Source organism: Gadus morhua, chromosome 1 (genome assembly GCF_902167405.1).
Source record: "Gadus morhua chromosome 1, gadMor3.0, whole genome shotgun sequence".
In the NCBI taxonomy this organism is placed as follows: Eukaryota; Metazoa; Chordata; class Actinopteri; order Gadiformes; family Gadidae; genus Gadus; species Gadus morhua.
This window is the reverse complement of record NC_044048.1, coordinates 8,976,871-9,001,688: the sequence shown is the minus strand read 5'-3', so window position 1 is coordinate 9,001,688 and position 24,818 is coordinate 8,976,871. Positions and strand designations below refer to the sequence as shown.

Here is a 24,818-nt window from a genome sequence, read left to right as displayed (position 1 = left end):
TTTCCCATCTGTTCTTTTCTATGTTCCTGTTATCGGATGGTACAATCAAAGAAACCTTTATTTCAACACCTACAATATGATATTATGGAACGTATTGTACTGTACTCATATTCACAGAAACATTAAAAAACAGCAGAAGGTCTGACCTTTTGTGTAATGCTGATGTAGAAGAAGGTAGTGGAGACCAACACGGGTGTTCAGATACCTGTAACGCCCGCTTTCTCTGTTCAGGCACTGCTGGCACTCTGACCTCAGTTTAAAGTATTGACCTATCAAGTGAGTCCATGACACAGTGTGGTATTCATAGAGTCCAACGGTTGGTGCTGTGACTATCAAAAAGCATTTCTGTCAGGAATCTTAATCAGCTCCGCCAGTGTAGTTCTGAGTTTGAATCCAAAGTTGAGCGTCTTTCTCTTTGCTTTTCGTACATGTGTTGGTCTCTCACTTTTAACATTTACATCTATAAATGTATTGCCTCATTTGTAAAGTTAATCTTCATACTCAATATTACAACTAGGCTGTGTATGTCCTTGCTGTGGACGTTGAGAACCTTTATCACAGCTCCATGATGTGGTCCACATCCATACCACACGTCTTTTTTAATGCATATTATTACGCTTTCATGCACATGAGGGTACAGACAAGACAAAACCACCAACAAAGAGTTAACGAAGGATCCATCTCGTGAATGGTGTAGAGCAGGCCTATTCAACTAGCGGCCCGTGGGCCAAATGCGGCCCCTCTTAATTTTTTTCTGGCCCGTAAGAGGTTGCATGCAAAAAATAAATAAAATAAAGGAGAAACATAGTTGCATGCAAATCAGGTTTCCTTGTGTAGGCGGTGATACTAGCCAGTATCAGTACCCCACAACCAGGAACTGGCATCACTTATTCTGACAATGTTTGGCTCAACCGATACGTGTGAGTCTAGCTTTTCTCATATGAATGCCATCAGAACAAGGGAGTGTCTCAGGATGAGCCAAACTAGGCAAACCAGCCGGTGCAATATTTCTCACTGACTCAGTGGCTCAAAATGTCTCATCTGTACAGTAGTTCTGTTTTGTGATGATTCAAACAACATTGTTGAATTCTAAATACGTGTCCAAAATATGTGAGAACAAAATCTTTTATAATGATTTGATTAAAAGTGAAGAAGGAAGGAATGCGTCTGACAAGTTTATTCCATGTAGTAGTACTATATATATTAAGTTAACACTACTTTAAGTAAGATTTATTTGTAGCGATTCATTCACGTAGTTTTACTCTGTGTGGCCCATGAACCCCCAGTGGTTTTCCTTTTCGTCCCACTTGTTAAGGAGGTTGAATAGCCCTGGTGTAGAGCTTCAACACATATATCCTCATTGTGTGAGTGAGGTATGCGTGACGTTTTTCCATGGAAGTGTTCTCCTTTGCCATTTTGATGCGCAAGCCATTTAAGGACAGATTTATCCAATGGTATGATACCATGACCCTCCCATTGCATGGCACAGTTTAGCCAAAGAGGCAGATCAGAGTCAGGCGATACATTTTCTAGTTGTTTTCAGAAGGAGGGAATTGTCTGATATGGATGCTCTTTCTGTGGTTCAATTAGACGTAGGAGTGTAGCAAATACGCTCAACAAAAAAAAACGGTTGAAAGACAAAATAAAGACATATTTACATATAGTGAATTGATCTGCATTTGAGAGGTTTTTGTGTCACTTGTTCAGAGTACCAAACTAAATGTAACCTGCTTGATTTAAAGGCTATTGTGAACCATCTAGTCAGCGCCAACATTTTGGGTCCTCTCCAGTTTGAACCCATTTTTCAAGGTTATAGACAAGAACCGATACTGGCCTGGGGGTCATTCATAATGAAGATCATCTGCAATATTTTAATACAAAAAGATAGTATCACATGATCTAAGGAGGTCAATGTGTTAAATGTAATGTCAGTATGGGGGATGTATGTCCTAGCGATCTTCCTGTGTTGGTTTCTTTCTCGTGGTTTGTGGTGGCTTGTTCTTCATTTCTTCATCTGAACATCACTTTCACATGGTTTATTACAAAGAGTATGATTGCTAGCTTGTGTGTGTGTGTGTGTGTTTGTATATGTGTGTGTGATTGTGACATCTAAGCATAATATGCTATAATGTTGAACATTATAGATACTTTAAAATGTTTTTGTCATTAAGTCTCAAACAAATACCTAATGCGAACGAATGAAGCACCTGTAGTTCCAGCAGAGGTAGGCATAAAGAGGGATCCAGCAGATGAGGAGGCCGACAGAGAGATCCAGCAGATGAGGAGGCCGACAGAGAGATCCAGCAGATGATGAGGCCTAAAGAGGGATCCAGCAGATGAGGAGGTCAGACTCTGTTCCTATGATGTTTAGCCAAGACTGTATGCTGGTTGATTATCCGATTTTGAGAAAGACTTCTATTGCTTGTGAACTTGTTCCTACTGTACAGATTTTATTTTTTATAATAACTTCAAAGGCAATCCAAGTACACTTTACAGTTTACCCCACTTCAAAGAGATCTTAGGCTTTGAAAGTATATCTGAATTCATATATCAACATTTTTTTAAATAGAATTTAGATTACTTTAGAGGAAAACGTATTTTTACTTTCAGGCAAATTGTTTCCATAGACTCTCGAGAATGGGCTTCATTGTATTACTCAACTATTCATGCACAAACACTTCTGCTGCTTGGGGCAAAATGACACATATCAAGGAGACAGGAAGAGGTTCTGTGGTGTATTCAGAAATGAAACTCATACCGTGCTTCACTTCATTTCCTTTAGCGGCAAGACACACAAACATTATGCACATTTGACATTCATACTTGTCTGTGCACAGTAGGTCTATCTGCATGGTAACCTCAACCTAAACCTAACGGCTGGCTCAAACAAGAAATGGAGCTGATTGAACTCTTCTGCATTATATGTGAGTTATTATATGGTTTTATTCACAAACAAAACTGAAACTTTCTACTTTTTCACTCCAACTTACTTTTATAACTTGCCATAACAAATAAGTTGGAACACAATTGAAGTATGTGGTTTTTGTTTCATATATTTTGCACATATATCTATTCATGTAGTGGTTGCAATGCAAATTTCTTGAATAATGACAGAAATTAGTTTATATCTTGCAATATAGGAGAAACAAGTTTACTAGCGATTCAGAAGAGTCTCTCTCAACTCACGTGTTGCTTTTAAAATACAATACAAGGTAACACTTTATAATAAGGTGGCATAATAACTAACAAACTAATCATTACCTATCCCTTTATTAATATTTGTTAATGGTTATTAAAATATCTATTTGGCACAAGTTAATAGTTTTTTTTCACTGACCACAGAGTATCGCTTGTTAGGGTTAGGGTTTGGGGCGTGTGTTAGGGTTAGGGTTAGGGTTAGGTTTGTGTGTTAGGGTTGGGTTAGGGTTATGCAAACAACTAATATTCAATTGATTACGAAAAAACGATTAACTTGAGCCAAATAGATAATTTAGTAACATTTATGAAATATTAACAAAGGCTTAGGTAATGACTATTGGCTGTCAGAATACACCCCCCCCCCCCCCCCTGCCAAATGTCCCCTGTTATGTCTACAAGTCTGAAATTGCTGGAGTCACATCCATTGACCTGAAGATGTAACCCCAATCAATTTGAAGTGTCTCAGACTTTGCAAACAAGAAATAGGAGGGGGGGGTTGTATTCTGGCAGGCTAAATTGGCTCGATATTGAATATATCCAGTATATATACATTCAATTTTTTCCAAAATATATATTGGATATAGTCAATATATATTGAATATAAATTGAATATATCCAATATCCTTCACAGATGGCGAGGCTGAAGAAAATGTTGTCTTTTCAGTAACACTCAACACTCAACCATCAATACCTCAGACTGTGCAAACAAGAAATAGGAGAGGGGTGATGAATACGGCAGGCTAAATTGGCTGGACATTGAATATATCCAGTATATATACATTCAATTTTTTCCAAAATATATATTGGATATATTCAATATATATTGAATATAGATTGAATATATCCAATATCCTTCACAGATGGCGAGGCTGTGCTCACTGAGTCTGTACATAGTAAAGGATTTCCTTAGTTTTGGATCAGTCACAGTTAAATTTGCTTTCTAGGGTAGGCTACCAAGAGGTTGTCAAAATTAATATGAGTAAATAACATAATGCATAAATGTATAACTTTGAACTATTTAACTATTACGTATTTAAGTGCTCTCGTAGTTCATTATCTTGAATGAGCGTACATGGGTCGTCGGAGGTTCCATTGCGATGTGTTCGTTTTAAAACTTATAACCTAAAATATGCCATCGCTTTCTGTGATAAGTTGCTCAACTTGTGATGTTCTGATATAATATAAACACTAATTTTTACTAATATTGTCAGAAGGAAGAGCGCCTCGATCTAAATGAAAGTATGGGGCGTTGACAATAAGCGAATGCGCGTTCACGCGAAGGGGGGTTGTAATATGCGGGGGGCCCGTAGCACCGGACCCGTAGCTTCGCCCTGATGGTATTATTTTCGATAATGTCCAGCAAGTTCTATACATTATTCTGCTTATTACACGGCTCCTTGCCAAATGAAACAATATCTTCACACGGTGGGACTTTTTACAATTACCTAGTGTTGATCAGCAGATACATAGTCCGCCAAAGACGTCGACGTCGCTTAGCAACCGGACACGCTCCCCCTACTCACTTCCACCAATGCAAAGCGAACAGAACTGAGTAGGGGAGGGCGTAGCCTAACTAGTTTGTGAACGACCCAGAGAAACACAACGCAAATTCAATGTGAACATGTATGAGGCTTTAATATAATCCTGGACGATTTTGAAATGCCGCCAAACATGTTTTTTAAAGTGTCTCAAAAAGAGGGCATGTCCGGGCAAAAGAGGACGTCTGGTTACCCTACCCGTACGGGAAAACCATTTGATTCCTACCTGTTTAGCGGCCCAGTTGGGTGGCGCTATCCTGGTAATTTCTCTGCGTGAGAAATACGAAGTGTGGTGTGTGAGCGTGTGCATGGGTTGAATTGCGTGCGTCTCACGCCGAATGCGTGAGCCTTGAGAGCCCTGTACTAAAGTAGGCCTACTGTATAAGATAAACACTTATTTCAACTGGGGAGAAAAGGTTGAGTACAAATACTACTTGATATGCTGAGCTACTGTAATTAGCAAATGTTTTCATGCTGTACAGTAATATACAAATGATGCGTTTGAAAAAACGAGGGCAGAAGTCTAAACTAGTCAACGTATCACGGGGATATGTTGACACAAAGTTCGCTCGCGCTACCACTCGCGCTATAGGACCATGGGTCCTTCCCACTTCAAACGGAAACAGGCGGGCGGTGCAGCGACCACAAAGCACTGTGGTAGTTGGAGGATTCCTTACTTTTGAGCCAGAGAGACACTTTTCTGCCTTTTCTCAGGCTAGGATGAACCGATTTCAATTTTTTTTGCACATTTATAATACATAGAATTATTTACTTCATGTAACCTTCATATCTCCACCGGTGAAGTATCCCTTTAATTTCTTTTCTTTGGCAAGTGATCATGGTATAAGAGGGTTAATGCCTTTCAAGGTGTCACAAACATGTTTGATCGATCATAATTGAAGGGGAATACTTTTTGAGGGAGATGAACTCAAACAGAGTATACATTTAATAAGCATGCAATAGGAATAAGAAAAAGCTTAATTATTAAAGTATTTGAATTGTTTTATTATGTTGGCAAGCAAGAAGTAGAATAAATGGGATAATCATTCTTGTTTTAGGCCCTGTTTACACAGGGACGCTTGCGGGTAAAAACGACAAAATATTTGATCGGAAGTGCCTTTCGTTCTACGGCGACAGCGTTTTTGGGGTTTAAAAACTGAAAACTGAAACCTGCCTCCAGAGTGGAAAACATGCATCGCTCCGCCGTAGCGTTTCCGTCTACACTGCCAAGACGCAAAACTCTGCACAGATCTGCTCACGACGTGTACGCGTTTACGTTACATACATGCCCCAGTACAGGGAAATAAACCAACATGTTGGATTATTTCCATGCGTCGGACCGTTAAGCTGCTCTGGCAGCTCCAATAATGTGTATCACAGCACCACCAATAATGTGTATCACAGCACCACCTAGCCGCCTGACATGCATACCAAATCGAACTCCACACTTTTGCGTCACCGTATGCACGCAGATTTCCTCCCGAAAACGCTTGTCTAAACACGGAATAAAAAGTCAAGACGTGACGCCACTTTTGTGTATTTTGTTCAGACCGTCATCATGTAAACGTAGCCTTGTAAAAAGGGTTTGTACAACCAACACCACAACAAGATGTGATTGCGGCTCTCGTCGCTCTCGTCTCTTTCTGCAAACAACATGTGCGTAAAGCGAGGAGTGACGTAGAGTGACGTAGACTGATAATCCCTCTATACATGTTGATTATAGCGGACAACACCACCTCCTCTATTCCGCATAGAATTATATTCCGATCAGAGAATTGTATTCCAATTGAGGCGTATACGACTTTTTCTATTCCGATTGAGCTGTTCTTCCACATCTAATAGGATCAGATGTGTGTCTATATACCCAGATATTTGTATAATGTAACTATTTTCACGCATTCATTATGTATGATAAACTATTTGGCTGCATTTCTGTCTAAAATCAATAATCAGTTCCTTGGTTTTAGATTAATTTAAGTCCAAGAAGTTATCATCACACCAAGAAATAAAATCAGTGAGAGCATTCCCATGTTCTGATTCTGAGCGTTGGAGAAGGGTTAGCAACGCAGTATCGTCAGAAAATTTGACCAAAGAGCTGCTGCCCTCCTGACTGCTCCTGCATCCGTCAGTAGCCTATACATTATAAAGAGTAAGGGCGAAATGACGCACCCTTGTGGCGAGCCTGTGGACATAATTAGAGAGTCTGAGAAATGGCCATTGTACAGAAAACTCTCTGCACTCTGTCAGTCAAAAAAGTCCAAAATCCATAATACAAGCTGGTGAGGCAAATTAAAATCACATAGCAACCTATTAAAAGATGCAGCTGCATCGTGTTGAATGCAGATGAAAAGTCTGCAAACAAAATGGCCTTGCAGCTTTTCTAAATGTTTAAGCTATTGAGTATTAAAAGCTTTACGCCCTCAACACCTCTCCCCGAGTGGTAAGCAAATTGAAGTGGATCAAGTTTTTCATCCACGATTGCGAAAAAGTTCAATAATAAAAAAATAACAAAGATTTTCATTATTAATGATGTTAGTGCAACTCATTAATTTTCCTAGGATTGTTGATCTCTGGGACAGGTATCACAGTGGAAGATTTCCAGATAGCGGGGATTCGATTAATCAAGTGATATCTTGAAGATATGGTGAAGGACACCGCTGGTCAGCACAGTAATGCAACGTGCGCCCACAAATTGGATCTTGAGGTTCCTGCCTTCCTGAAGTTTACACGTTTTAAAGATCTCTAACACATTACTGACTGATGACAATATTACAGTCAGATGAGAGGGACTCTCTAAGGAGAGAAATATTTCCAGAAAAAACATATTTTTCAAAACGGGAATAAAAATCGTTAAATGTATTTGGGAAATCTGCATCATTTATTCCGAAAATGTTAAGATTTTGCTGCCCGAATATCACCGCTAATGTAGTTATGTTCCACCTTATCCTTATACATTCTTTGAGCTTTCTTATCTCATTTCTTACTGCCCTGGTAATTTTTCTTTTCCTGGCTATTCTCTGTATAAAAAATGTTTTTCTTCTTGTTTATGACATTTTTAGTTCTTTAGTAACCCATGGTTTGGTTATTGTGGAAGACTGTAATATTTTTACAGGGAATATTGGTGTCCACAAAGAAGGATATGTAAGAAGTTTGAGCCAGTTCATTTAAATCAGAGCATGAGCTATAGAATACATCCCAATCTGTACAATCAAAGCAAGCTTGTAAGCTGGCAATGCTGTTTTCCGTCCAGCATTTCACTGATATTACTGTATTTTATAAAGTATACTGTTTGATATCATAGGGATCAATGATATCCGTGTTTCATAGTGAAGTTATCATAACTGGCCAGTGATAATTGGCCAGTGATGATTCTGGATCCTCCTCATATTAGGTATTCTCTGCAGCCTACTTCCTAATTTGGGCCATTTACAATGATTTAGTTGAAAACGTTATGACTATAAACTACCAATTGGAAAAAAGGATTAACCATTACATCAAGCATTATAGCACATTATGCTGAGATTTCCACTAGGTCTACATGACCCTTGATGTCTAATACACCCGTTATAGTATTTTCTATTCAACTAAATATAAAATTGGGATTTTGCGCAGTAGCTCAGGAGGTAGAGCGGGTTGACTTGTAACCAGACGGTTGCTGGTTCGATCCCTGGCTCCTTCTAGATGAGTGTCGAGGTGTCCCTGAGCAAGGCACCTTACTCCCGACGAGCTGGCTGTCGCCCTGCGTGGTCGACTCCGCCGTCGGTGTGTGAATGAATGGTTGGAAGTCACTTTGGATAAAAATCCCAATTTGACTAATCTGAATCCTGCCCCTTGTCTTCCCAACAGGTTTCACCGCCCTGTGTACTGCTATAGATGAATCCGGTAAGAATGTTAAGAGTTTATTATTTACGAAATGTATAGGCTTTTCTGAACAAGTAAAAAGCTTATTGTTACATAGTAGGAATATATTATGTGATTGTTCTCAGAGGCAGAAAGAGAGAGAGAATTAAAGCGAGTGAGAAGTAGAAAAAGAGAGGGGAGGGGTAGATAGAATGTGTGTTAGAGCTATGTGATTCATTTGAACACATACTGGTAGCATGACAATATGGCGCTGCTGTTGGCTCAAAAGTAGCTTTAGGTTTAAGTGAAAAACGACTGTGTGTGTGTGTGTGTGTGTGTGTGTGTGTGTGTGTGTGTGTGTGTGGTGTGTGTGTGTGTGTGTGTGTGTGTGTGTGTGTGTGTGTGTGTGTGAAAAATAAACACACATTAAAGAACAAGTGAACCCAGTGTTTCAGCTGAAATTCGAACACTGGAATAAGGAAAATGTGTTTTGAGCTGAAAGTTCTATGAAGGAGAAGGGGGCGTGTTATCCCCATGGTTAGGACTCCCGGCAACTTTGTGATAAATCTGTAGTAGTGTCGTTGTGTATGAGCACTATAATTATTGATGTTGTATATGAGATGTGTCACATATAGTGACAGTAAATTTGAAGTGTCCTATAGTGCGTTTCCACCGGCGGGTGCGGTTCAGTTTCGTATAAATAGGTGCGGAACTGTTTCGCCTTTCCACCGCCAAAAGTGGGTGGGGAAATCGGGAAATCTCGCAACTTTCTTGCGGCATTTCTCGGAGGCACGCCCCCTTTTTGTCTTCATCTCTCGGAATTCTGAGAGTAGACCGAGAGCAGTGATGACGCTCTCAAGAAAAATCGCTGCGCCCGTGAAGAGATTTATTTTATTTTTATTTGTACCACGTTGGTCATTTTAATGCTCTTACACACTTGATTACATTGCTACTTTATTACGGTCACTAATTTATGCATTGCAGGGTCTTGCTGTGCTTGCAGCAGTTTGCTAAAGAGGATAATGTATCTAACAATAAAGAACGATTTTCATTACACAATCTCAAAGACGAACGGAACGCCAGAGGTGCCTTCACTCTCCTGGTGATAACCACACGGCTCGCCAGTAGGCTAATGACGCTCACGCTTACGCGTGTTCCCGACAGCGACCGCTCATGTGCACTTGGGAAACAGCCGGTTGGGAATCTAAAAGTTCTTCAAAGCAGGGTTTTTTTACCCGATAAAAACCAGTAAGAACTAAACAGAGCTTAGTTGGATCAGTTTCAAATTTGCATGCCTTTATTTCCTTGATTCCTATCACCTACTATCCTTTTGCTTTTACTTATGAGAAGCACATACAGTATTGCCACTGTATGGAAGGCAACACTTCCCCTTATCTAGAGCTGGTTTAACTGTGTCATGAGGTGTCGTTCACGCAAACTTTCCGACGCTGCGAAAATATTCTCTCTATAATTTCCAGCGATGGGAACGCACCACAAAATTTGGCCAGAGTTGCAGAACGGAAGTAGAATCATAACAGCATCAGGAGGTGTCATTCACGCGAAAATGTTTTCCCCATAATTTCCAGCGATGTGAACGCACCATATAAATGCTCCGAGACCGGATATGACGTCAAAAGTGCAACTCAGAAGGCACACAGTAACGTGTACATTCAGCGCTTGCGCGAGATGCAATAAGTCTCCTTAACATCGGCTGCCGCCAGTAATCCAAAACATGAAAACAGGAAATAAAGGATCGTAATGCAGATCATAGATTATCCAATTACAATAACAAAGCGGTCAACGCAGCCATGGCTTCTAGAAATATGTAGAAATGTCAGAAAATTCCCATGCAAAGATGAAGTGTAGTGTAGTGTAGTGTGTAACTCTGCGCCATCTCTGTTTAATTGTGTGTTCCTCAATCCTCGGACGCCAGACTTCTGAGTCGAAAATCGATAGTTATGATATTATAACTCTAGTTCTATGATTGTAGGTGTAGCCGTCTAGGCTTCGCCTTATGGGCTTGTCCCGTGCACGTGCTCGCACGCACTGAAAATGTTCAACTATGCACCAATCAACGTGGGCACCGCCCACATTCCCACGGCACCGTGTATATAACGCGGCGCAAACCGCCGCCCATCCTCCACGCTATTCTTTCAGCATTTGGAGGGTGCAGCAGGTGGGATACTAGACGGCTACGCCTACAATCATAGAACTAGAGTTATAATATCACAACTATCGTTCTACTTCATGTAGGCTACGCCGTCTAGACATCGCCTTATGGGCTAAGGTGAAGCTGCGAGCGGAGCCCAATCAATGTACTCCTGCTGGACCCCAGTCAAAAAAATTTAAGTCACCAGGTTACATAAGACTTAAAAAAATTTGCAAAACACAACAGCTTAATAAAAAACGAATTCCTCCTAGATCAAGCAAGGCGATGATCAAGAGAAAAAAGTGAGTCTGCAAAGACTCTGGCCCCAATCCGTCCTTCATGGAATCCATGAAAAGTGAAGGGAAAAAACTAGAGTAATACGGTTTCCATTAGGTCTGCTACCATCGGGGGCAGAGCTACGGAGTTCGACTCTCCAATAAGGAGCTTCTCTCATCCGTTTCTAAGTTTAAAAAACGGCGGGAGTTCCATACTGGCAGACAAAACCAACTCGTCAATCGGCGAGCCAATAGGAACCCCTCTACTCCGCTTTCCATTTGAAAAACAGCGGAAGAGAAATACTGGCAGTCAAGTCCAACTCGCCATCTGGCGAGAGGAATTTCAACGATGCCGCTTAAAAGAACATGCCTTCATTCTTAAGCCGTAGAAGGGGCACCGGACTCCAACACAGAGTTGCAGAGTGAGCCCCTGGACATGTCAAACATGTAAAAACGGACAAAAAGTGGGAGCAGGTTTGCGGAACTTCTGGCCCGCGGTGCTGCTCTCCCCGGTGGTGGTGGTGGTGGTGGTGGTGGTGGTGGTGGTGCTGCTGCTGCTGCTGCATCGGGGTTGGAGGTGGAGGCAGCCCCCTGGAGCGCTGGAACCGGCCTGGACCCTGCTTCCTCCTGGCCTGCTGGTGGGAGGAGCCTGTGAGAATCACCCCGAACCGGGAACGATTCTCACGGATGGACTGCTGGTGAGCGAGCACCTCCGAGAGCCTTATGGCCCTCTGGATCATGGTGGCCCACGCCATTTGCCGGCCGGCCGAAACGGCTATCGGCTGGCATAGCTGAAGGATGGCGCTGGAGAAGCGGGAAACCGCCAGCCATCTCGCGGCCTCCTCCGGTCCGTAAGCCTCCCTGCCAGCCGACAAGGAGACCAGGGCAGAGGGGAGCAGGGCGATGTTGTTGACCGCCGCCGCAGATTGCGAGGCACAGACGAACACCCTGTCCGTCAGGCCGGTAATCTGCTTCTGGAGGCGGTCGGGGGGCAGCGGCTTCTCGTTAGGACGCCATCCGGCGCCCGGACAGAAAAGCGCTGCCAGGGAAGGCTCCAGGCGAGGGATCCCCCTCGCCTGAGTATCAGCCCACCCTTCCACGTTGGTGAAGTCAGTGTAGGCCCTCACCGGGCCTTCAGAGTAGAGGGGTCCCCACCCGCAGCGGTGAAAAGGTGCTGAACCGGTGGAAACAGGGGGTACTGGGTAGCCCGCCGGGAGGAAGACAGGGTGCGAAAACACTCGCCCTGCATGTCATCCGACATGGCCCTTGACGGCCGCCGCCTAAACCTATGATCTCGCCGAAGAGATCGGCCATCCAGCATCGTCAACCTCGACTTGCTCGTCGTCGGCGTCCGGGACATCCGGAACTCCGGCCCTGAAGATGTCGATGGCCTCAGCGAGGTCCACCGACGGGGAGAAAAAGCGGTGCCTTGAGAGGAGCCCCTCTTCAGGCAGCGTGTGGCAGGCGGCGCAGGAGGCGGGAGCAACCCAGGCAGCCGCGGCGTGTTCAGCACCGAGGCACCTGAAACACGCAGGGAAGCGGGACAGGAGGTGCTCTGAGGCCCTGAAAATGTCCCCCCAGCTCCTATAGGAGCTTTCTCCAGTGGCCCTGAAAAGGGCTGTTGGTCCGTGGCTTCGCCCACGCCGCTGCCACCGGCCATCTTATGGTTGGAAGTAATTTCTTCGTTTTCCGTTGATCAGTACAAATGCTGAAAGAAAAGGGAGGATTGGCGGCGGTTTGCGCCGCCTTATATACACGGTACCGTGGGAAATGTGGGCAGTGCCCACATTGATTGGTGCATAGTTGAGATTTTTCAGTGCGCGCAAGCACGCGCACGGGACAGGCCCATAAGGCAAAGCCTTATGGGACGGTTCCGTTGGAGCCGTCGGCTCAGTCATGGCTCAGTCAAAAAGTTGAAAAATGTTCAACTTTTTCGGCAGCGACGGATCCGTCATCCGTCACCCGGCGAAGCGATTTGATTGGCTGACGGATGCTTCCCGCTTCTGATTGGCTGACGGATTCTTCCCGCTTCTTCCTGCTTGTTGCGAGGCAAGATGACCCGCTTTCCAGTATCGTCAGAGCCTGAGTCGCGTCCCAGTGCACACATTTGCATACGCGATCTGATTGGATGACGGATCCGTCGCTGCCGAAAAAGTTGAACATTTTTCAACTTTTTGACGGAGCCGAAGGATCCACAATGCATTTCGCGTCAGTCAGCGGATGGAGGTAGTGGGCACGAGGTTTTATCGCTTTTATCCATAGCAACTTACATCGGTTAATACAGACATTGACACACCGACGGCAGAGTCAACCATGAAAGGCGAAAGCCCGCTCGCCAGGAGCAGTTAGGGTTAAGTGATCTTGCTCAGGGACAGATCAACACTCAGCTAGGAGGAGCTGGGGATTGAACTAGCACCCTTCGGTTACAAGACAACTGCTCTACCTTCTGAGCTAAGCTGACCCAAGCTGATTCAATATCAGCAATATTCTTAATGTATGCTGTCTTTGTATTTTCTGTGTCATGCCAGATTGATCAAATGTTTGAATGTCACGTCAATCTGTCGTTCTTTCATGGTTCGTTCTCCACCCGGGAACCCTACCATCATTGCTAAATCAAGTCTATTATTTTGCTGATATGTTAAACATCCAACAACCCCCCCATCCCGCTGCGTTTGGTTAAAGTTGTGTTGTTGATTGATGACCGACTTCCACGATCGTTTGAGAATGAGAACGAGGGAGGAGCTGAGAACCGTGCATTCCATGATTCGATTCACCGCTACCGGAAACTCGACTGAACGAGCAGACACCGCCCACCAAATGTCCAGCATTACTCCTACCGTACATCTGGCGCCTCCGGCTGGTCACATCTATACCACAGAAACAGTCCGCCTCCAGTGCCATGCTGAAGGCCGCTGCCCTGAATGGACGTACCAGTTGCTCCATGATGGACAGTCAAGTCCTTCGGTCACTGATCCCAATCACTCTATTGATTCTGCCAGCCTGGCCGACGCCGGGCAGTACTGGTGTCAAATCCAGCAGGGAGCACACCAAGTAGCGTTGTTTCATTAACACTGGTGTTCATGTGGTGTTAATTACTGGTGTTAATTAGTCAAAAATAACTGAAACGCAAAGCACATCAAGAGAGCTGCCCAGTATTTAGATCGATACAAAAGGTGTTGCTTTTGTCTTTGTTTGCCGCTGTTCTCTGTATGGATGTGGATTTTCCTTTTCTAAAAAGCCACTTTTCTCTCACTAAGGTATTCCCAAACCAGCCATAAAGCTCAACACAGCTTGGTCCCAGGTGTTCTACACTGAGAGGGTGGAGCTGAGCTGCACGGTGGAGGGTAGCTCTGAATGGAATATCACATGGTTCAGAGATAGCAAGGAGATCCAGGCTGACCACGTGGTTCTGTCCACTGACGGGACTACCCTGTCCATACCCGCCGCTTCAGTGGTAGACGCTGGAAAGTACATGTGTGAAGGACAACATAAGAACAGGACTCTCACCCCTTACAAAAGTGATGAACTTACCCTCAAAGTCGACGGTGAGTCCACAGTTTGTTTAGGTGCTTCAAAGACAAAAGAGGAATCCCTTGTACGCCATGTCATCACGCCACTTAATGATATGAAAACGTAGTAACTGAAATTAATGTTTTCCATTTTAGGATACAGACACAGTTGTATGGGCCAATAGTATAAACAGTGTGTTAAGCTGTGTTATGAATATTTGTAAAACAAACAAATATAAGGTTTTATATATTAAATATTAGCATTACGAAAACTGTAAACGACTATTGGAAATCAATGATGTCCGAGTATTAATAATGGGGGGGGGGGCGGGTCATATCTATGAAAGATAACTTCAAAGCCGATCAACAGAGCTTCCCAATGTTTACATTTATACTTATGTTGGCTTGTGTGCAGAGATTCCCGTTCCATCGGTGGCTCTCCAGACACCATGGTCTGCTTTCTTCACCTCTGAGTCAGTGGAGCTGAAGTGTAGTATGGAGGACAGCCCAGACCTCTGGACCTATACCTGGTACAGAGGAGGAGTCTCCCTTGGGTCAGAAGGATCTGATCTCACGATTAGCCAGGTTAGACCGGAGCATGCGGGACAGTACACCTGTACTGGACAACTCAAGGGCAGACCTGTTAAGTCTGAACACAGCAAAGCACAGTCCTTAGAGGTCAAAGGTGAGTTATTGCTAATGCTCATTATGATTACAGAATCTAATCATAGTGGTAAGGTGACACAGCTGCAACATTTACAGGACTTTTGAAATAATTATAAAAGTGACATACCACAAAAAAAACAAATATATCTCAATTATATTTATGACTACTAATGAAAAGTGTAGTAACCGCGATATATATGATATGCATCTATGTTCAAAATATCATTTATTTAATTTAATTTAAATCAAATCAGATTATATGACATTTATTATATTTGCATTTAATCAGCTGCAACCTTTACAGGACTGTTAAAATAATCATAAGAATTACATAAAACAAAAAAAACGAATACATCTAAATTATATGTTTGACTACAAATGAAAAGTGTAGTAACAGGGATATATATACATCTATGTACAAAATGTGTGTTTCAATAATATCATTTTTTTATTTTATTTCAATCAAATCAAAGAGTACATTACATTAATTATATTGCATTTAATCTATTGAAATGTGATTGAATTGATTCAATTGAATGCATTCAATGGATAAAAATGTATTGAACTGTCCAACTTCGGGCAACATACCAAGGCTTACCTTACGAAGGATTCATGTTTTGAGTATGTTGTGGTCTGTTTCCCTTAGCTGCCAAGTGAATGTTTCCTCTAGATGGGGAATATCGTTGGTACAGAGTTGGAGGTCAACTCCCTTCTGCTGCCTAGCAGTTTCCCAAGGCCTTTGTTATATTGTCCCATTTGGACAACAGACCCAGCCCTACCTTAAAGGAGGAACCTTGTTTTTGGCCGTTGTATGTTGGACCTACGGTCTGAAACGTTGTGTTAAGATACGTTATAAGTATTAGTAAAAAATATATATATAAGGTTGCCCAATATTTGCCTTCTCAATTTTTTTTTAATTACTTGTAGAAATGAATGACATCAGCGTTTTAATAAAGTTAAAGTCATATCGATGAAATATAACTGAAACGCAAAGCACATCAAGAGAGCTGCCCAGTGTTTAGATCGATACAGAAGTTGTTGCTTTTGTCTTTGTTTGCCGCTGTTCTCTGTACGGATGTGGATTTTCCTTCTCTAAAAGGCCACTTTTGTCTCACTAAGGTATTCCCAAACCAGCCATAAAGCTCAACACAGCTTGGTCCCAGGTGTTCTACACTGAGAGGGTGGAGCTGAGCTGCACGGTGGAGGGTAGCTCTGAATGGAAGTTCACATGGTTCAGAGATAGCAAGGAGATCAAGGCTGACCACGTGGTTCTGTCCACTGACGGGACTACCCTGTCCATACCCGCCGCTTCAGTGGTAGACGCTGGAGAGTACATGTGTAAAGGACAACATAAGAACAGGAATCTGACAACTCATAACAGTGATGAACTTCCCCTCACAGTCAACGGTGAATCCAGTTTGTTCAGGTGTTTCAAAGACAAAAGAGGAATCCCTTGTGCTCCACGTCATCACGCCACTTCATGACATTAAATTGAATTAACTGAAATTAATGTTGTCCCCTTTAGACAACAGACAGTTTTATGTTGGGCCTATAGTAGCAACAGTGGGTTAAGTTATGTTATAAATATTTGTAAAACAATAACAAATATAAGGTTTTATTTATTTCATAGTGGCCTTACAAAGATCTCAGGTGACTTTCGGAAATAAATGATGTCAAAGGAAAGCAGATCAAGGGAGCTGCCCAATGTTTACAGTTAGACATAAAGGTTTTGCTTTTGTCTTTGTTTGCCGCTGTTCTCTGTATGGATGTGGATTTTCCTTCTCTAAAAGGCCACTTTTGTCTCACTAAGGTCTTCCCAAACCAGCCATAAAGCTCAACCCAGCTTGGTCCCAGGTGTTCTACACTGAGAGGTTGGAGCTGAGCTGCACGGTGGAGGGTAGCTCTGAATGGAAGTTCACATGGTTCAGAGATAGCAAGGTGATCCAGGCTGACCACGTGGCTCTGTCCACTGACGGGACTACCCTGTCCATACCCGCCGCTTCAATTGGAGACGCTGGAAAGTACATGTGTAAAGGACAACATAAGAACAGGACTCTGACCACTTACAACAGTGATAAACTTACCCTCAAAGTCGACGGTGAGTCCACAGGAATCCCTTGTACGCCATGTCATCACGCCACTTAATGATATGAAACCGTAGTAACTGAAATGAATGTTTTCCCTTTTAGGATACCGACACAGTTGTATGGGCCAATAGTATAAACAGTGTGTTAAGCTGTGTTATGAATATTTGTAAAACAAACAAATATAAGGTTTTATATATTAAATATTAGCATTACGAAAACTGTAAACGACTATTGGAAATCAACGATGTCAGAGTATTAATAAAGGGGAGGGGGCGGGTCATATCTATGAAAGATAACTCCAAAGCCGATCAACAGTGCTTCACAATGTTTAATTTTTTAATTCAAATGTTGGCTTGTGTGCATTTGGACAACAGACCCAGCCCTACCTTAAAGAAGGAACCATGTTTTGGGCCGTTGTATGTTGGACCTAGTGTAGAAACATTGTGTTAATATAGAAATATTCATAAAAAAACATATAGCCTATTGGTTGCACAATACTAGCATTAGGCAAATATTCAATAGATAATGGAAATTAATGACGTTTCGAAAAAGGGTAGGTCGTATAGATGAATAATAACTTAAAGGAAAAGCGATCAACAGTGCTTCCCAATGTTTACATTTATACTTATGTTGGCTTGTTTGCAGAGATTCCCGTTCCATCGGTGGCTCTCCAGACACCATGGTCTGCTGTCTTCACCTCTGAGTCAGTGGAGCTGAAGTGTAGTATGGAGGACAGCCCAGACCTCTGGACCTATACCTGGTACAGAGGAGGACAAGAGGTGGTGCCGGCGGCAGGTGTCTCCTTTGGGTCAGAAGGATCTGTTCTCACGATTAGCCAGGTTAGACCAGAGCATGCGGGACAGTACACCTGTACTGGAAAACTCAAGGGCAGACCTGTTAAGTCTGAACCCAGCAAAGCACAGTCCTTAAAGGTCAAAGGTGAGTTATTGCTAATGCGCATTATGATTACAGAATAAAATTGTTGTTTGTCATCAAATCAGATGGTAGATGTTGAATTATTGTGCATTTATTCAATTAAAACATAATTGAACTGATTACATTTCATGTATTTAATTCATTCTCATTCTCATGCAATTTTTGGCAACAGACCAAGGCATATCTTATAAAACGGTACTGGTTTTTGACCAGTCGTATGTTAGGGAGTCTGTGCCCCTTAGCTGCCAAGTGAATGTTTCCTTTAGATGGGAATATCGTTGGTACAGAGATTGAGGTCTGTACCAACGATCCCTTCTGCTGCCTAGCAGTTTCCCAAGGCCTTTGTTGTCCCTTTCGGACAAAGGTGTTGCTTTTGTCTATGTTTGCCGCTGTTCTCTGTACGCATGTGGATTTTCCTTCTCTAAAAGGCCACTTTTGTCTCACTAAGGTATTCCCAAACCAGCCATAAAGCTCAACACAGCTTGGTCCCAGGTGTTCTACACTGAGAGGGTGGAGCTGAGCTGCACGGTGGAGGGTAGCTCTGAATGGAAGTTCACATGGTTCAGAGATAGCAAGGAGATCCAGGCTGACCACGTGGTTCTGTCCACTGACGGGACTACCCTGTCCATACCCGCCGCTTCAATTGGAGACGCTGGAAAGTACATGTGTAAAGGACAACATAAGAACAGGACTCTGACCACTTACAACAGTGATAAACTTACCCTCAAAGTCGACGGTGAGTCCACAGGAATCCCTTGTACGCCATGTCATCACACCACTTAATGATATGAAAACGTAGTAACTGAAATTAATGTTTTCCCTTTTAGGATACCGACACAGTTGTATGGGCCAATAGTATAAACAGTGTGTTAAGCTGTGTTATGAATATTTGTAAAACAAACAAATATAAGGTTTTATATATTAAATATTAGCATTACGAAAACTGTAAATGACTATTGGAAATCAATGATGTCAGAGTATTGATAATGGGGGGGTGGGTCATATCTATGAAAGATAACTTCAAAGCCGATCAACAGAGCTTCACAATGTTTACATTTGTACTTATGTTGGCTTGTGTGCAGAGATTCCCGTTCCATCGGTGGCTCTCCAGACACCATGGTCTGCTGTCTTCACCTCTGAGTCAGTGGAGCTGAAGTGTAGTATGGAGGACAGCCCAGACCTCTGGACCTATACCTGGTACAGAGGAGGACAAGAGGTGGTGCAGGAGGCAGGTGTCTCCTTTGGGTCAGAAGGATCTGATCTCACGATTAGCCAGGTTAGACCAGAGCCTGCGGGACAGTACACCTGTACTGGACAACTCAAGGGGAGACCTGTTAAGTCTGAACCCAGCAAACCACAGTCCTTAGAGGTCAAAGGTGAGTTATTGCTAATGCGCATTATGATTACAGAATAAAATTGTTGTTTGTCATCAAATCAGATGGTAGATGTTGAATTATTGGGCATTTATTCAATTAAAGCATAATTTAACTGATTACATTTCATGTATTTAATTCATTCTCATTTGTTAAACTGTGCAATTTTTGGCAACAGACCAAGGCATTTCTTATAAAACGGTACTTGTTTTTGACCAGTCGTATGTTGGGGAGTCTGTGCCCCTTTGCTGCCAAGTGAATGTTTCCTCTAGATGGGGAATATCGTTGGTACAGAGTTGGAGGTCAACACCCTTCTGCTGCCTAGCAGTTTCCCAAGGCCTTTGTTATATTGTCCCATTTGGACAACAGACCCAGCCCTACCTTAAAGAAGGAACCTTGTTTTGGGCCGTTGTATGTTGGACCTATGGTAGAAACATTGTGTTAATATAGAAATATTCATAAAAAACATATAGCCTATATGGCTGCACAATATTAGCATTAGGAAAATGTTAAATGGATATTGGAAATGAAGGATGTTTTGATAAAGGGAAAGTTGTCGTATAGATGAATAATAACTTAAAGGAAAAGCAATCAACAGAGCTTCTCAATGTTTTCATTTGTACTTATGTTGGCTTGTGTGCAGAGATTCCCGTTCCATCGGTGGCTCTCCAGACACCATGGTCTCCTGTCTTCACCTCTGAGTCAGTGGAGCTGAAGTGTAGTATGGAGGACAGCCCAGACCTCTGGACCTATACCTGGTACAGAGGAGGACAAGAGGTGGTGCAGGAGGCAGCTGTCTCCTTTGGGTCAGAAGGATCTGTTCTCACGATTAGCCAGGTTAGACCGGAGCATGCGGGACAGTACACCTGTACTGGACAACTCAAGGGGAGACCTGTTAAGTCTGAACCCAGCAAACCACAGTCCTTAGAGGTCAAAGGTGAGTTATTGCTAATGCGCATTATGATTACAGAGTAAAATTGTTGTTTGTCATCAAATCAGATGGTAGATGTTGAATTATTGGGCATTTATTCAATTAAAACATAATTGAACTGATTACATTTCATGTATTTAATTAATTCTCATTTGTTAAACTGTGCAATTTTTGGCAACAGACCAAGGCATATCTTATAAAACGGTACTGGTTTTTGACCAGTCGTATGTTGGGGAGTCTGTGCCCCTTTGCTGCCAAGTGAAAGTTTCCTCTAGATGGGAATATCGTTGGTACAGAGATGGAGGTCAACTCCCTTCTGCTGCCTAGTAGTTCCCAAGGCCTTTGTTGTCCCTTTCGGACAAAGTTGTTGCTTTTGTCTTTGTTTGCCGCTGTTTAAGAAAGACTATTGGGGGCAGTTAATTTCCACATCAACATACATTTTGCCTCATTCTTTCACTTGTTAATTGGTATTCAAGTGGATATTCCCGTTGGTCAAATCCGACCTAAGTGATTCTCACTGTTGGCGACAACGGGAACATACAAATGTTGCCTTTTCTGCAGAGATTCCTGTTCCATTGGTGGCTCTCCAGACACCATGGCCTGATGTCTTCCCCTCTGAGAAAGCGGAGATGAACTGTAAGATGCAGGACAGCCCAGACGACTGGACCTACACTTGGTACAGAGGAGGACAAAAGATGGCGGTGCAAGAGCCAGGCGTCTCTTTTGGGTCCGACGGATCCCAGCTTGTGATTAGCTCTGCTAGACAGGAGCATGAGGGAGAGTACAACTGTACAGGACAACTCAAAGGCAGAGCACCTGTTACGTCTGAACATAGCAAGCCACTCTCCTTATCTGTCTATGGTGAGTATCCTGCAAAATGTCATTATTAATTGTGTATGAAATGTATGACACATCAGTCTTTTCTTATCTCAGCGGTTCCAGGTGATGTACACTAAGGAGGTTGAGTCATTTGGCTGTTAATATGTATTTAATTCAAGTAAATTAATTGTAGATGTCAATTAATTAAACTAATGTTTAATTTGTTAAATTATCCCTTTAAGACAACAGACCCACTACTACCTTAAAGAAGGAACCCTGTGTTGAGCATGTATGTTTGGGCGTCTGGGAATATAGTAGTTATACTGCATTATTATGATCGTAAAACAAACAAATATTAGGTTTTAGGATATTTATTATTGCAGAAACCGAAAATGACTATGGGAAAAGAATGACGTCATTGTATTAATAAGGGAAATGTCATATCTGTCCATCAATTGAACAATGGCAAAAGACTAGGTGTTTTTCCCTCTGGCCACAACATCTGAACATAGTTGATTATGATTATGCCTACATACCTCCAGATAAGAAACCTACACCAGAGCTAATACAAGATCCCGGGCATCGGAAGATGTATGCCAAGGAATCAATCAAATTCAGCTGTAAGGTTAGCGCTTCATCTGGATGGGAGTTCCATTGGTTCAAGGACTCAGCGAAACTCCCGAATCAAGGGGAGAACTACACCATCCCATCGGCCTCCTATGTCAACGCCGGGGCGCATCGATGCCGTGCAACAAGAGGACAGGAACCACCCTTTACCACAGACAGTAATACGATAACCATCAACGTTGAAGGTTGGTGCGTTTTCTTTTTTATGAGCCATCTTTGTACGCAACAACATCTCCAGCGTTAGACGATTGGTTTCCCTTCCGGACAGAGCGTCCCCGGGCCACGGTGACCCTTCTAACAGGGTGGTCTGAGGTGTTCTCCGCCGATCGGCTGGATCTGAAATGCGAGGTGCACGGGAGCGAAGACACGTGGAACTACACATGGTAGGTACTGAACTCTTAAGTGTGTACTCTGTGCCACTCTGTCACGCATCCATCCATCTCCTCCCGGATTCATCCGTTCGGGCCCGATTCATCCTGGTGTCGGTGCCCACGCAGCCGTTCCGATGCAACGACTGGATGCCTGGACTGGACTCTCTTTATGGTTAACTGGCCAGCACCCCATCGACGATTTAAAATGTTTTGCCTGTAAATATGTATGTATTTACAGTATGATGGCACCCATTGCACTCCGGATCATCCCTGGAAGGAGGGATCCCCCGCTCTGCGTTCCATTTTTTCTTGCCCTCTGGGTGGCTAGGGTCAGGGGGGTGTCATAAGTATATAGCCTGTTAAATCCTTTGAGGCTGTCCTGGTGATTAAGGGCTATACAAATAAAATTGAATTGAGTTGACTTGAACTAATAGAAAATGCTAATAACATCAAGGTTTGGAGGAAGTGAGCAGTCCCCGTTGTCTTTTAACGCCAAACACCCGGTCATGAGTAAAGACGTGAACCAGAGCCACTACAGCTGCATGGGCAACCGCTCTTCACGGCCTTTGTATTCCCAGCGAAGTGAACCCTTCAAGACCACCAATCTCCGTGAGTAGTAGCGGGAGATTTGATAGCTCTTAGTAGCTAGAGTGACCTCAGACCCAGTGTTTGTTCTTCATAGGCTCAGGATTAGTAAGATCTGGTTACAACATGTTATGGATTTAGTTGCATTTGCCAACTTATTCCTTTTATATTATTTATAATATTATTATTATTATTATTATTATTATTATTATTATTATTATTATTATTTATATCCGTAATCAATGTATTTATGGTTTTCCTCCATCTTGTTTGTAGTTCTTAAGAGAAGAGTTCTGCTCTCCATATCTGGATGTCTGTTCTTCGGCATCATCGCTGTCTTCATCGGATGCATTGTGATGAGAATAACACGCAAACCAGGTCTTACATCTTGGTTTCAACATTCTTGGTGCCATGGCATTTGATTTGTATAGATGACCCAAAGTGATCTCAGTATTATCGAACCAAGCAATCTAAATGAAGACTGCATGTATTCAATGACCATGTCTCTGGCCTGATAATTGCTGTACACAAGGGCCAGTTCTCATCAGCATAGTAGGGTAATACATTACTTGTTTTCCCACAGTCACGAGCGAAGACAAACCCGAAGAGGTCAACCTCTTTCTCACCAGGGCGGAGCTGCAAGCCAGTGATGGTATGTGGTCGGGTTACTGTTGAGGTGTGACTTTCATGCATGTGCTGTGAAATGAAACTCTGTTCTTTGGTTGTGCTCCACGTTTTCATGGAAATTGGGCTTTAATGCTGGTGGTTTGGTTTTCTTTGCATGCATTTTAATCAATTCCCAATCCCCACCCGTCCTCCACACAGTTGCACCTTGTCCACTGGCGGAGTATGTCAGTGATGAAGAAAAGCCGGCTTTAACTAAAGGTAAAGCTTGACCTCACAAACAGGTCACTCCGTTTGAAAAACAAATAAAAAATGGTTGGCCAATAACAGGACACTATTTCTGATTTAAGAAATCAGCTTTACTCTGCTTGGATACATAAAAGTTGTTACTTACTGTGTATCCGTGCTTTAGTCATGCTTTGTTCACATGCCTCATGTGGTTGACCTTTATTATTTTTTCATGTAGATGCAGAAGACATAGACCCCGTTTGCCATGAATCAACACCTCTTCCATTAAGTTTCTCTGAGGTCGAAGGTACAATCACAATAATATAAATACATTTCTGAATGATCTGCAAATACTTATTTTTGGCACAATAGTAAACGATTTGTATCTGTGTTTCCATGTGCTTCTCCCTCTAGCTGAGACGTCCGAGACCAATGGTGGACTAAAGTCCTTTAAATATTGACCTGGTTGAACCGTGATGACTCGAACCATTGTTCTGACCTGACTTGGTTAAACAGTTGCAAATTATTATTATTTTTTCATTGATGTTTATGGTTTATTGTTGCATTGTACATTTTTTAATGGGAACCTACTGATGTAGGATGGTTTGATATGAAATTATTGGAGCAAACACCAGATGGCAGCATACATACTTCTGCCTCTAACATCAAACTGACTATCCAGCATCTCCCTTATCTGTATGAAGATGTAGGCATATGTCAGAAGTTTATATTGGTCCTAGACAACTTACCATTGATGTTTTCTGTTGTCTTACTAGTGTTATCATAATTACATTATGAGAGTGTGTGGATGATGGCAGGTTTAAGTAGCCTCACCTGGCCAAGTCTGATTCTGGGGCTGGCTGAGGCTCCAAGCACACTAGGGAAGATCTCCTGCATAGCAGTGGAGCACCCTTGCCATGTATATTACCTGCAAAACTTACATTAAACTGGCTTCAACATAACCAGCCTATGCCCTTTGGTTGGAGTAGCCCAGAAAAGCCGCCTAGGTGGTGTGGTGCATTGTCGCTTCGTACAGACATATACCCTAATTATATCATTCAA

The 24,818-nt window shown here is 42.7% G+C and overlaps 1 protein-coding gene across 5 annotated transcripts; it reads left to right on the top strand.

The window, feature by feature from the left end:
• The first annotated feature begins 2,767 nt into the window (after positions 1–2,767).
• On the top strand, positions 2,768–24,721 carry LOC115534128 (basement membrane-specific heparan sulfate proteoglycan core protein). 5 transcript variants are annotated; one of them, XM_030344857.1, is made up of 19 exons: positions 2,768–2,924; positions 8,583–8,618; positions 14,258–14,545; positions 14,925–15,194; positions 16,295–16,582; positions 16,986–17,273; positions 17,908–18,201; positions 18,647–18,934; positions 19,281–19,574; positions 20,215–20,508; positions 21,064–21,363; positions 21,864–22,133; positions 22,217–22,331; positions 22,774–22,928; positions 23,181–23,282; positions 23,488–23,556; positions 23,730–23,789; positions 23,995–24,063; positions 24,171–24,721. In XM_030344857.1, exons 1-19 carry the CDS (start codon positions 2,894–2,896, stop codon positions 24,215–24,217), a joined length of 3,558 nt encoding a protein of 1,185 aa, XP_030200717.1. In that variant the 5' UTR covers positions 2,768–2,893; the 3' UTR covers positions 24,218–24,721. The 5 variants fall into 5 exon arrangements, with proteins under 5 accessions (XP_030200717.1, XP_030200806.1, XP_030200895.1 ...); XM_030344946.1 differs by lacking the exon at positions 16,295–16,582; XM_030345035.1 differs by lacking the exon at positions 20,215–20,508.
• Positions 24,722–24,818: the final 97 nt, after the last annotated feature.

What these genes read in the sequence shown, in the direction of transcription:
- LOC115534128 (XM_030344857.1), top strand. Translation starts at nt 2,894, where the DNA reads ATGGAGCTGATTGAACTCTTCTGCATTATAT. An exon ending in CTTCAAGACCACCAATCTCC is followed by an intron (nt 22,929 to 23,180) that starts GTGAGTAGTAGC and finishes TCTTGTTTGTAG; the next exon opens with TTCTTAAGAGAAGAGTTCTG. An exon ending in GGAGCTGCAAGCCAGTGATG is followed by an intron (nt 23,557 to 23,729) that starts GTATGTGGTCGG and finishes TCCTCCACACAG; the next exon opens with TTGCACCTTGTCCACTGGCG.